At 40.6% G+C, this 13,218-nt stretch overlaps 1 protein-coding gene across 1 annotated transcript; it reads left to right on the top strand.

The window, feature by feature from the left end:
• Positions 1-615: 615 nt before the first annotated feature.
• Positions 616-11,065, top strand: clcn4 (chloride channel, voltage-sensitive 4). The gene is made up of 12 exons (XM_053314742.1): positions 616-774; positions 2,142-2,296; positions 2,587-2,686; positions 4,051-4,238; positions 4,324-4,446; positions 5,023-5,229; positions 5,317-5,397; positions 5,895-6,440; positions 6,594-6,780; positions 7,419-7,817; positions 8,739-8,955; positions 9,976-11,065. Exons 1-12 carry the CDS (start codon positions 759-761, stop codon positions 10,064-10,066), a joined length of 2,310 nt encoding a protein of 769 aa, XP_053170717.1. The 5' UTR covers positions 616-758; the 3' UTR covers positions 10,067-11,065.
• The last annotated feature ends 2,153 nt before the right edge of the window (positions 11,066-13,218 follow it).

Genomic DNA, 13,218 nt, shown 5'->3' with positions numbered 1-13,218 from the left:
ACGATTACATTAAAATGGTTCACTGTTTGAAGCATTTAATGACAGTCTAAATGTCGCCATCTGGTGGCCAACCTTTGGTATTACACTTACATTAATAATTCCTTCAAAATGTTAGTTTTATCAACAAAACGTAACGTATCAAAATAAAACGCGCTTTTTCTGCATGAGAAAGCTCCCTGTGACCCATATTATCAAAAATATTGGTGAAATATTGGATACTTTTATTTCTTTCGGCTTGTAATGTATTTTCACTAGATAATCTAAATGGCTCCATCTGCTGGCCAACTGATGGTATTACACTCAAATTAAATACAATAGACAAAATCGTAACCCTAGATACGTGTAACTCTCGCGATATTTCCACATATTTGTTTATTTATTGAGCAAGTTGTACAAATTAATAATTATTCTGATGTTATGACGCGTTATTTATGATGTGCTTGGATTATGACACGAAAATATGTTTTTGTCAAGGCACTGATTGATTTGGGAAATATATTTTAAGATTACTCTCGCGAGATTTATTCGCAGGTTTGGGGTTACCCTCTTGAACCGACCGAGTGACAGCGTAAACCAGCTGCATTGTGGGGCTCAATCTGTGACGCCTCTTAGCTGAACACCGTCTTGTTTATTTCCTTCTCTGTCTGGTTTGTCTATCATAGCCGAAATGTTCGAGAAAAGGCGACATTAAAAAATAAGTTAGTTCATTCAAAAAGAGACTTTCCATCCGCAGCCGTTAGCTCAGGACGGACTGTATCATGGAGGCAGCTGAAGGTAAAAAAGAAAATGACTCGACCTGATCGAGCTAACGTGGCTAAGAGGAGATGATACAATAATAATGTGATATTTTATGATCGTTATTCATTCACAGCTGCTTCAGTGGTGAATGAAACGACAGTCAGACGGAAGAAATGAGCGATATGAGGCGTGAAAGAGCCGTTTGAAAGCTATGACGACTAACGTTTTATCTGCACTCCTCCCTTTAAAAACTAAAGTTATCGTTCAATTAACCGTCAATGTTTCCCTTTATATTGTAATAAACTGCCATATTTTACTTTATATTGTAGTTAACTGGCGTATTTTACCTTATATTGTAGTTAACCGTCGTATTTTACTTTATATTGTAGTTAACTGTCAATATTTTACTTTATATTGTAGTTAACTGTCAATATTTTACTTTATATTGTAGTTAACTTTAGTATTCTACTTTATATTCTAGTTAACTGGCGTATTTTACCTTATATTGTAGTTAACCGTCGTATTTTACTGTATATTGTAGTTAACTGTCAATATTTTACTTTATATTGTAGTTAACTGTAGTATTTTACTTTATATTGTAGTTAACTGTCGTATTTTACTTTATATTGTAGTTAACTGTCGTATTTTACTTTATATAGTATTTAACGGTAGTGTTTTACTTTATATTGTAGTTAACGTCAATATTGTACTTTATATTGTAGTTAACTGTCGTATTTCACTTTATATAGTTAACTATAGTTTTTTTTAAAGTTAACTGTCATATTTTACTTTATACTGTAGTTAACTGTAATATTTTACTTTATATTAATTGTACTAAATTTAGATTTACAGTTTGTACCATTTGAGGTACTTGTACTTTACTGTAGTACAGTTTGAGGTACTTATACTTTACTGTAGTACAGTTTGAGGTACTTGTACTTTACTGTAGTACAGTTTGAGATACTTGTACTTTACTGTAGTACAGTTTGAGGTACTTGTACTTTACTGTAGTACAGTTTGAGGTACTTGTACTATACTGTAGTATTTCCATGTGATGCTACTTTCTACTCCACTACATTTATTTAACAGCTTTAGTTAATTTTCACATTAATATTTGACACAATGGAGAATATAACAAGCTTTTAAAATACAACACATTGTTAAAGATAAAACCAAAAAGCAGTGTAGTCGGCTCACATTTCAGATGTCTATGAGTTGTTAACAGCTCCACCAAATAGTGATTTTTACCTCTAAACTTCTCACATGCTTTCATTTCAATTAATGTTCAAATGATCCAATATTTCAGTAAAGATTAGAGAAAAAGTCTAAAAACTGAAAACACATTTGTGTATCAGTGTTTTTTCTCCCATTAATCATCTCACCACCCCTCACATCCCTGCCAGGTTTGAGCAGTGCCACTCCCACCGAGGAGATGAACGGGGCTGGAAACCTGATGGACTTCCTGGACGAGCCTTTTCCTGATGTGGGCACGTATGAAGACTTCCACACCATCGACTGGCTGAGGGAAAAATCCAGAGACACAGACCGCCACCGCAAGGTTCGACCAGACTCATTATTTAAATATGTGACACTTTTCTGATTCAGATCATTTAAGGCACACTGAAGACTTTAGTGAGGAAGGGAGATGATCCGAATCACAAAGAAAAAGGAGGTAGCTTTGTGTTTCATTGCTGTCAGTTTGACTACATTGGTGACCCGACTTCTGCAACACTAATAGTCCAGATTCTTACTTAATCTAAATAAATGGCTCTAGTTTCACAGCTGCTTGTCACTTCAAACTCTGTGAATGAAATATTTATATTTGTCTTTGTTGTCTCTCTCTCCCAGATCACCAGTAAGAGCAAAGAGTCAATGTGGGAGCTGATTAAGAGTCTGCTGGATGCCTGGTCAGGATGGGTGGTGATGCTGCTCATTGGTCTCCTCTCAGGTTGGTCACCATCCTCAGCACAGTTAAGACCTATCTGTATTTTAATAACAATAATAATAATAATAATAATAATAATGATAATGATAGTAACTTTATTTGTACAGCACCTTTTCATACAATGAATGCAGCTCAAACAGCCTTTCAATAAAAATAACTTACATAAACTATGTACTTCACATAAAATGAGCATAAAGCAAACGTTAAAGAAAGAGGAAATAAATAAAAGCATTAATAAAAACAACAGAAGTACAATACAGCTATTAAAAGAAATGCAGTAGTGACTGATAGAACTCAACTCAACTCAACTTTATTTATATAGCACTTTAAAACAACCACAGCTGAAACAAAGTGCTGTACATAAATAGAGAAAGCAAATTAAGAGCTAAAGTGAAGAGATTCCCTGATATTTATTGCTGTGAAAGCTCCAATAAACCAGCAGCAGACGATCGCAGTGTTCTTGAAGGCAAATGGTTAACAAGGGAGTTATCCATGTAGCTTGATCCTAGCTCATTAAGAGCTTTGTGTGTAACAAGGACCTTAAAAGTCACTTCTGAAACTTACAGGAAGCTGAAATGTGGAAGCTAATGTGTTCTCTCCTCTTGGTCCTGGTTAATGTTTGAGCAGCAGAGTTTAGAATGAGCCAGAGCCTCTCAGGGAAAAGAAAGGAATTACAGGAATCTTGTCGGCTTGAGATAAAAGCATCAATCAGTTTTTCTGCTTCTTTTTTGATTTATGAACAGTCGCACTTTAGCTGTTAATGTTCAAATTATCAAATATTTCAGTAAAGATTAGAGAAAAAGTCTAAAAACTGAAAACACATTTGTACATCAGTGTTTTTTCTCCCATTAATCATCACACCACCCCTCACATCCCTGCCAGGTTTGAGCAGTGGCACTTTAGCTGTTTCTAAGGTGAAAAAATGATGCTTTCATCACCTTGTTAATGTGTGGGATCAAACTCATTTTAGTTTAAAGGCCACACACAGCTAGTTTGATCTCAAGTGGACCACACCAGTAAAACCATTGCATAATAACCTACAAATAACATATAATATACATATTATAACTTGACTATAATAAACTATTTATTTACTGTGAAAAATTAGCACAATTCCAACAATATTATTTGTCAGTTTTTGTCCGATTATTTTGCACAGAAGCTGCTGATGGACAACATTTTGCACAATATTTAATATATAAATGTTTAACTCATAATTGGACCCTTTGGCAGGCTGGCTCTGTTGTACAGTGTTTCTCTTTTTAGTTTTGGGATCGACTAGAAGGATCTCAGTTTTGTGTTGAGACTTAAGGATTTTGTACTACAGCACTAAAAACAGTCTCTCTCTTTCATCCCTCGCTCTCCAGGTACGCTGGCCGGAGTGATCGACCTGGCTGTAGACTGGATGACGGACCTGAAGGAAGGCGTGTGTCTGTCTGCTTTCTGGTACAGCCACGAGCAGTGCTGCTGGACTTCCAACGAGACGACGTTCGACGACCGAGACAAATGCCCGCAGTGGCAGAAGTGGGCCGAGCTGATGACCGGACACGCTGAGGTCAGACCCGACCCTCCCCTTTATTCCTTATTACGTCATTTCTAATAATAATAATAATGATACTAACGTGTGTTTTTTCTTTCAGGGAGCTGGAGCGTATGTGTTGAACTACTTTCTGTACATCCTGTGGGCTCTGCTGTTTTCCTTCCTGGCGGTGTCACTGGTACGAGTGTTCGCTCCGTACGCCTGCGGCTCAGGAATCCCAGAGGTGAGACAAACATTACACACACACACACACACACACACACACACACACACAGGGATCCATGCAGGTTTATATCAGGATATCAGGTCTAGCAATGTTTAAAAAGAAATAACTGACATTTTGATGGATTTGGTGACAGTGGGGGAAAAATCATAAAACATCACCAGGCTTGTTGTTTTGCTAATTAGGAACATTTTAATAAATTAAGCCACATCCTTCAAACTTATATGGCAGTATTAGTTAGAGATCAAGAGAACAAGTGAAATATATGTAGGAGTAACTGGTTCAAATGTTCAGTACTTTATAACTGGGAGGAGGAGGGGAAAAAAAGTTGTTAAAGAAAACATCTAAATCTTGGTTCCAGCATCTCAAATGTGAGGCTTTGTTCTTTTTCTGTTTTTATACATGTATAAACTGAATATTTTGGGGTTTTTCACTGTTTGTCAGACAAACTGAGACACTTAAACACTTCATTTTAAACTCTGGAAGCTTGTTGTAGATATTTTTAATAGATATTTTTACAGGTTTACAATTATAATAAAAAAAACCAAACATTTATATTTGCCTATTTCTGTGCAGATCAAGACAATCCTCAGCGGCTTCATCATCCGGGGCTACCTGGGGAAATGGACCCTGCTCATCAAGACGGTCACCCTGGTCCTGGCCGTGTCTTCAGGTCTCAGCCTGGGAAAGGAGGGACCTCTGGTGCACGTGGCCTGCTGCTGTGGAAACCTCTTCTGCAGCCTCTTCTCCAAGTACAGCAAGAACGAGGGCAAGCGGAGAGAGGTAGTCCAGCCGGTGGTGCCCTCTGACCTCCATGTGGTGTGACAGAGATATCAGCTTTCTTTTTTACCTAACTGTTGTGTCTTGCAGGTGTTATCAGCTGCAGCGGCGGCGGGAGTGTCGGTGGCTTTTGGAGCGCCTATAGGAGGAGTTCTGTTCAGCTTGGAAGAGGTCGGTACATCATCAGATCTGTTTGGTATCTTTGACGTATTTATTTGATGAAATAATAACATTTTCTCCTTTTTTCTCTCTGCCTGATGTTCCCTCCTCAAGCATTTCCTCTTTCCTGCAGTCATCCTTAATAACGTTTCTAAGGACATATCCTAAAAACAACATTTTTTCTAAATAACTTGTGACAAATGATGTAAAATGTGTTAAAAACGTAGTGTGGAGTTGCTAAAGGAAAGATGATTGCACATTTTAGTTTAATTTAATTTATTTTCCTGTATAAATCAGATTTTTATGAAAAGAATACTGTTTACATCAAGTGACCCTGGGTTACATCACATCATTGACCCATAAATCAGTTGCTAGGAAACATCTGTAGAGATTGACTATGTAAACAGAAAGTCACAAGTTTGTTCTTGTTTGACAGTAGATGTGATTTGATTTGTTTCAGACAATCACTCGTTCTTCTAACGATCGGCTGCCCTTCGTGTCTCCTGCAGGTCAGTTATTATTTCCCTCTGAAGACTTTGTGGCGTTCCTTCTTCGCCGCTCTAGTCGCTGCCTTCACCCTGCGCTCCATCAACCCGTTTGGCAACAGCCGCCTGGTGCTGTTCTACGTGGAGTACCACACTCCGTGGTACATGGCCGAGCTGGTTCCCTTCATCCTGCTGGGCGTGTTCGGCGGCCTCTGGGGGACGCTCTTCATCCGGGCCAACATCGCCTGGTGCCGCCGGAGGAAGACCACCCAGCTGGGGAAGTACCCGGTCCTGGAAGTCATCGCCGTGACGGGTATAACCGCTCTGCTGGCGTACCCCAACCCGTACACCCGCCGCAGCACCAGCGAGCTCATCTCCGAGCTCTTCAACGACTGCGGCGCTCTGGAGTCCTCGCAGCTCTGCGATTACGTTAACAACCCCAACATGAGTCGACCGGTGGACGACATCCCAGACCGACCGGCCGGGCCCGGGGTTTACAACGCTCTGTGGCAGCTCGCCCTCGCTCTCATCTTCAAGATCGTCATCACCATCTTCACCTTCGGCATGAAGGTCAGTGCAAGAAAGATAAAATTCAGCCCAAAACAGACGGAAGATATGCCTCGTTGGTAATTGTTAGTCCTGTTAAGTTTGTTTTGGGGTCATAATTACACACCGACTTTCACTGTCTCACCTGAACAAACATCTGACTCTGATTATCCTCAGATCCCGTCAGGTCTGTTCATCCCCAGCATGGCGGTGGGAGCGATCGCCGGGCGAATCGTGGGCATTGCTGTGGAGCAGATGGCGTACCACCACCACGACTGGATCATCTTTAAGAACTGGTGCCGACCCGGCGCCGACTGCGTCACACCGGGACTCTACGCCATGGTGGGAGCCGCCGCCTGTCTGGGTGAGCAGAATGTACAATTAAGACTATTTTATAAAGGTAAATACACAAGAGGAAAATAGGATTGTATGATCTGGGAGAGGTGAGTGGCATTGTTCTTCTGTACTGGACGTACTTTAGTGACTGAAGAGTGTCAGTGTTTTGTAAAATGAACAATTAAAACCCTAAAATATCGTGGTTTGGATCGTCTTAGAATGATTGATTTTGATATTTTAAGCTAAACAGTTTGCAGAAGAAGGTAAGATGGACTGTTTAATTAGCCTTTACTTTTATCCTTTTTTTGGATAAGGTCAAAATCTGAATTTATTTTGGACTACTTTGAAACGTGAGATGATGAAGTAATTAGGACTTGTTTTTAACTAACCTCACATCTCATCCTGCACCGGCAGCAGATTGTCGAGTCACAGTATTTCTATGTTCAGTTCGTGCTGTCGACTATTTCCTAATATTCTGATTATAACATCGTGACACAACCAATACTTCTGAATTGGACGTCTTGTTCTTCCTGCACCATGTGTGGTATCTACTTTTTTCTTTTAACCCTTACTAGGCTGCAACTAGATAGTATAATTTCTATCTGATGATTTTTGATTGATTAATTAATTGCTTAGTTTGTAAATAAATAATTCATGTCCCAACAGGTGGCGTGACGAGGATGACGGTCTCCTTGGTGGTCATCATGTTTGAGCTCACTGGCGGACTGGAGTACATCGTCCCTCTGATGGCCGCCGCCGTCACCAGTAAGTGGGTGGCGGACGCTTTCGGGAAGGAGGGAATCTACGAGTCACACATCCAGCTCAACGGCTACCCTTACCTGGACGTGAGGGACGAGTTCACCCACCGCACCTTAGCCACCGACGTGATGCGGCCCCGCAGGAACGACCCCCCTCTGGCCGTCCTCACTCAGGACAGCACCACGGTGGAGGATGTGGAGACGCTGATCAAAGACACGGACTATAACGGCTTCCCGGTGGTCGTGTCCCGAGAGTCGGAGAGGCTCATCGGCTTCGTCCAGCGCAGGGATCTCACACTCGCCATCAGTAAGAAGACGAATGTGAACCAGATCAGATTAGTCTTTTTGTGTTATTTATATTTGACTGAACATTTTCTAACAAAGCAAATCATAAAAATACACAATATTTACTGTCCTGCTTTCCATAGATTCCTCTTCCAATACGACTAAATGTATCTTTCCTTTTCATAATCTCCTATAATCTGCATTTATACAACAATTTATAGCATTAGTCTGAATCATAGTGTAAAGAAACTGACATCAAACCTCAAATACGTTTACGGTCCTTCATCTCCGAGCTGAAGTCAGAACATTTTGGTCGGGTTTGATTGAAACTATTTAGTGTGTTTAACTGAAACCAACTCAGCTTTATATCTACAGATGTGTTACAGTGTCTGAATCCCCCTTAGCAAACTTGTCTCAAAGAGTAAATCCTCTAAAGTCACAAATGATGCCTTAATTATAAATATTGATAAACCTTTACGAACCAAGTCTTTTCAATTTAATTTAAAGTTTAACCCTCACATACTGTTCATATTCTCTCCTCACAGTTTGTTCCCCTCCATAAAAAGTGTCTCTACCAAAGTTTGAACCATAGATCTCTTTAGAAAGCATCAATAATCTGACTGATCAATAAATGTAATGAAACCTTGATTCACCACTAAACAGCTCCTATCACACAATATCATGTCCTATTTCACCTCAGACATGAAAATATAACATAACAATAATGATGGAAATGTATTTTATTGAAAGTGAAAATTTATGGAAGTTTATGGAACATTTGGGGTATTTTTTACAAGCTGTCAAATGTACACATGTGACCCAAACAGAACATTATGTAAGGATTAACCCAACTAAGAGATGTTTCTTGGCAGCTGCAAGTTAAGATATAACAAGACCATATTTCAAACCTCTTACGGTGTTAACATGGACTCCTCTCCCGCAGAGACCGCCCGTCAGAAGCAGGACGGCGTAGTGAGCAGCTCGGTGGTCTACTTCACTGAGGACGCGCCGCAGTTACCGGCTAGCAACCCGCAGCAGCTGAAGCTCCGTCGCATCCTGAACCTCAGCCCCTTCACCGTCACCGACCACACGCCCATGGAGACGGTGGTGGACATCTTCCGCAAGCTGGGCCTCCGTCAGTGTCTGGTCACCCGCAGCGGGTAAGACCAGGACCTTTCACACCATTTCACAAGTTTATCTATTCATTTAATTGTCAATAAATTAATATAATGTCTAAACCATAGACCGTATAAAAGAAACAGACGTAACATCCGTGACGTCACCCATTGGTTTGTGGACTGCTGCTCGGAAGCCAATAGTTTCTAATCTAGGCAGCGCCATCTTGGAAATTTCAGGTGCATGCTGGGAAAAGAAGAACACAGATTCTAATTATATGGAAATGAGGCGGAGCCATGGGCGGACCGGGGAGGTTGCTATGGTTACGAGGGCTGGATCTCGAGGACAATGGTCAATCAACCTGTCAATCAGGACGTAGCCACGCCCTAATGCATACCCTGCTTTATCGTCACATATAAAATCAGGGAGGCCAAAATGTCCCAAATGAACATCATACTGCATTGAAGAAGGCTTTAAACTAGCGATTGAGACCATAAACACATTTTGATAAATTAGTAGTATATAGTATGATTAGTATAAATTGTTGGATATCTAAATTAATGAACTATTGAGCAAATTAGACTTTAATTTGGTTTAATAAAGTTTATTAGTGTAGTAGAGGGTTTTCTAGTGTTATTGGATTCTTTTGATTTGCTGATGAGCTGTTTGAATCTTTATTAACTCAACTCCATCATCATAATATGCTCTTTAAAGGTAATTATTGTGGAGTCCATCCAAACCTCTGATCTCAGCGAACAGCACATTTCATAGTTTGAGTTTCAGTTTGAGTTTCTTTGATTACTGATCTTGATTCATTGTGACCACTGAGTTAATTAGGTCATCTATAAATTGGAAGAAAATATAAAAAAAGAGTAGAAAATAGAAATATAAATCACATAAAATTAAAGAAAAGCTGCAATTCCTCACAATGAAAAGTAAGGACCAGGTCAATAAAATAGTTGTTTCTTCATTTTCTGCCAATTAATTCATCGGATGAACTGCAGAAAAGAGAGGAACTAGATTCATTTCCCCTCCAGTGATCTTTGACTTTGATCTCTCTCCAGGCGTCTCCTGGGCATCATCACCAAGAAGGACGTTCTGCGTCACATGGCTCAGATGATGAACCAGGATCCAGAGTCCATCATGTTCAATTAGTGAGCCTGACGAGCTTCACTGCAACGGTGTAAATAGGTGAAACTGGTGCAACGCTACTGTACTGCAACCTGTGAAAAGTCCCTCCACCTTCCCGACAGGCAAGTCCCCACAACAGCAGCTCCTCTCCATGTGTGAATATGTTTAATTCAAGGTAGCCAGTGGCAGAGAGGTTCCACTTTACTTTTTAACATTTCAAAAGATTCCCAGAAGAGTCAGCGTTTTTAAAGACTGAAAAGAAAAAGGTAGGTGGTTCCGGCCTCGATTGGACAGAGCGCTTTTTAAAAGGTTGCACTATATTTTTTTTTGTTAAAGCTACAATAATAAAAAAAGAGCAGCATGTTTTCTGCTCAGATCACGGTTGAAGGCCCGCCTCTCATTTAATCTTATTGGGCAATGTGACATAAATAAAGCTTTACTCTCTTTTTAAAACAATTACAAAAAGCTCTCTGTCTGATCGGAGCCTCAAAAACACACGAGCTGGTCACCTGTTGCCATCAACGCTGAGAGACGGGAGTGCCAAACTCTGGGTGTTGCTGCTAGTTTAGATTTTAAAACTGGAGGGAAACATAATGAGACAAAGCTGAGGAATGTATGTAAGAGGAGCTGTAGTTCAGAGTCACAGGGTTGCTGCTCAGTAATTTAATCTAATAACAATCATCTCATAAACTTTCAGTCCCAAAGTGTATCAGGAGAACTTCAGACACTGCTACTTCCTGTTTGTAACCAGCTGAGGGACGATTGGAGGTAAACGGTTCCAAAAAAAGGTGCGCTTGATGAAAGACCCCTTGAAATCTTGTGTATAATGTAGCTGTAGATTATGTGTTTTAATGCTTCAAAATGCTTTAAAGTCAACTTCCACTTCTAATCCCGCCTGTTTGTCGCCATGACGTCACAGAATCGTCTTGTTCGTCACACTAAACGCGTCACTGTCTGAAGATCTGAAGCTTTATCAACACACTTTACGGTTGCTTATTTAACCCTTAAACAGGCAGGAGTGGAACATTAGATTTGATGTTACTAGTTCAGTCATTTGCACCTAAAGTAAAACATTTCCACACATACTTTTAATATATTTTAGATTTTATGACTTGTGTCTCCACCAGGATGCGTCGCCTTTATTAAGGTATAAAATGGTGATAATGGTAAAAACACTTAACTGTGATACATTCTCCTCATTAATATCACACTTACTAGTTTCTAAACAGATTTTTATCATTTCTATCAAAGTATAAACCTACCACAACCTTCAATTCTACCAATTAAAGGCACATATACAATTAAACAACCACCTTTAACCCATCATGCTCCTCAAAGAGTCTCCTGGTGCACGCTGCCTCCTGTTTAAGGGTTAAGATTAAAGGTACAGAACGCTCTATTTCAAGCACACCTTTATGGATTATATAATAATGATTAGGGTCCACAGAAGATCTTCAAATCTAATCTTAAGATAAAAATGGTGACTTGGGTTGTTTTTGGAGGTTTTGTGATATTTAAGGTACTCGGGCGTCAATGCTTTGAATAATGGGACCAGGTGAGATCTAACGAATCGGACGAGTTTGAAGTTCATCACCCCTGAATCCTGATGTTATCCTAAATGAGACTGCTAATTTTTGGGACTGCTGCACTTTGTGTTGGAGCTTATTTCTTGTTGTTGTTGTTGTTTTTTTTTTTTTTTTATGTTATGTGTTGCTGCCATATTTATATTAATACAAACTGACAGATCAAGTCAACACTAACACACTCAGAAAAGCTAAATGTTAGTTTTTTTTTACTGTCGCAGCTCGATGAAGAAAAAACAAACTGTCGGTACTGTTCAATGTGTTTTTTTTTATTTTATTTATTATATATATATATAAACTGTATTAGGAGGTTTTTAAAAGCCTTAACATCTGATTCCAGTGACTCAGCAAAGGAGAAAAAGGTCAAAGGTCAAGTTAATTCACATTTCATATAATAAAATCGTTTTTTTGAGCTACAGGCCTCTACACACTGTCTGAATCATCTCTGGCCTTTTATATTAAAATGATCCAGTTTAAACACTTTTCACTGAAAGACTTAAATATTCTGGAGAGCTGCTGCCCTGCATGTTTTAGGTATCTCGTCACTCTTAAAGGATGATTACCGGTTTTTACAACCTGGACTTTATTTCTAGCATAAATACGATCATTAGCCGCGTTTCCACTGCAGGAGTTCCCGGTAAAAGGAGGGGGGTAGGAACTTCTACAGGGACCGTCCTCTCACTCGGCCCTGTCAGTGGCTGTGTCTCCACTGCAGAGTCGGACCCCTCGGCCACGTCATGAGTTTTGATCGCCACGTAATCGTTGTGCGATTACAACCCATAACCCTAACCCTAACCCCTGCTGGTTGTTTTGGTGCTTTCTGATGGCGTCAGAGCCTTCTCTAGGTTTAGCCAATCAGCGCCGGGTTAGCCTTGAGCCCCACCTAGGAGCTTTTCAGGGGGCCAACGGAGTACCTACCCTGGAGTGGGTACTCCGTTGGCCCCCGTAAAAGTTCCTGTAAATGGCGCTGTGGGGGAGGTTCCTGTGGGGGAGGTTCCTGTGGGGGAGGTTCCTGTGGGGGAGGTTCCTGTGGGGGAGGTTCCTGCAGTGGAGCCACGCACCAACGGGGCCCCTTAAAATGACCCCGAAGTTCCTGCAGTGGAAACGCACCTATTTACTCACCCAGACTCTCCAGCAGACGGACGTTGTTGGGAGTTGGAAACAGAAACAGTCGGAACAAAAACAGTCAGAGCTAAAGGAACAAACTTTTGGCCGTAAATCTTTTTGTATTTACGACCCAAATATTTCAGCACGTGTGTAGAGACCTTTTATTTTATTATTTTAGAAAGCTTTCACAGTGGAGAAACGTTTCAAAACTGGAGGTACAGTTGACATTTCTCCAGCTTTAACCTTCCTGTCGTCCTACTTTCCTCCCTTCCTTTCTTCCTTCCCTCCTTCCTTCCTTCCTTCCTTCCTTCCCTCCTTTCCTTCCTTCCTTCCTCCCTCCTTTCCTTCCTTCTTCCTCCCTTCCTTCCTTTCCTTACTCCCTTCCCTTCCTTCCCTCCTTCTTCCTCCCTTCCTTCCTTTCCTTCCTCCCTTCCCTTCCTTCCCTCCTTTCCTTCCTCCCTTCCTTCCTTCCGTCATTCCTCCCTT

This window comes from Scomber japonicus, chromosome 24 (genome assembly GCF_027409825.1).
Source record: "Scomber japonicus isolate fScoJap1 chromosome 24, fScoJap1.pri, whole genome shotgun sequence".
NCBI lineage: Eukaryota > Metazoa > Chordata > Actinopteri > Scombriformes > Scombridae > Scomber > Scomber japonicus.
This window is presented reverse-complemented; position numbering and strand designations above follow the sequence as displayed.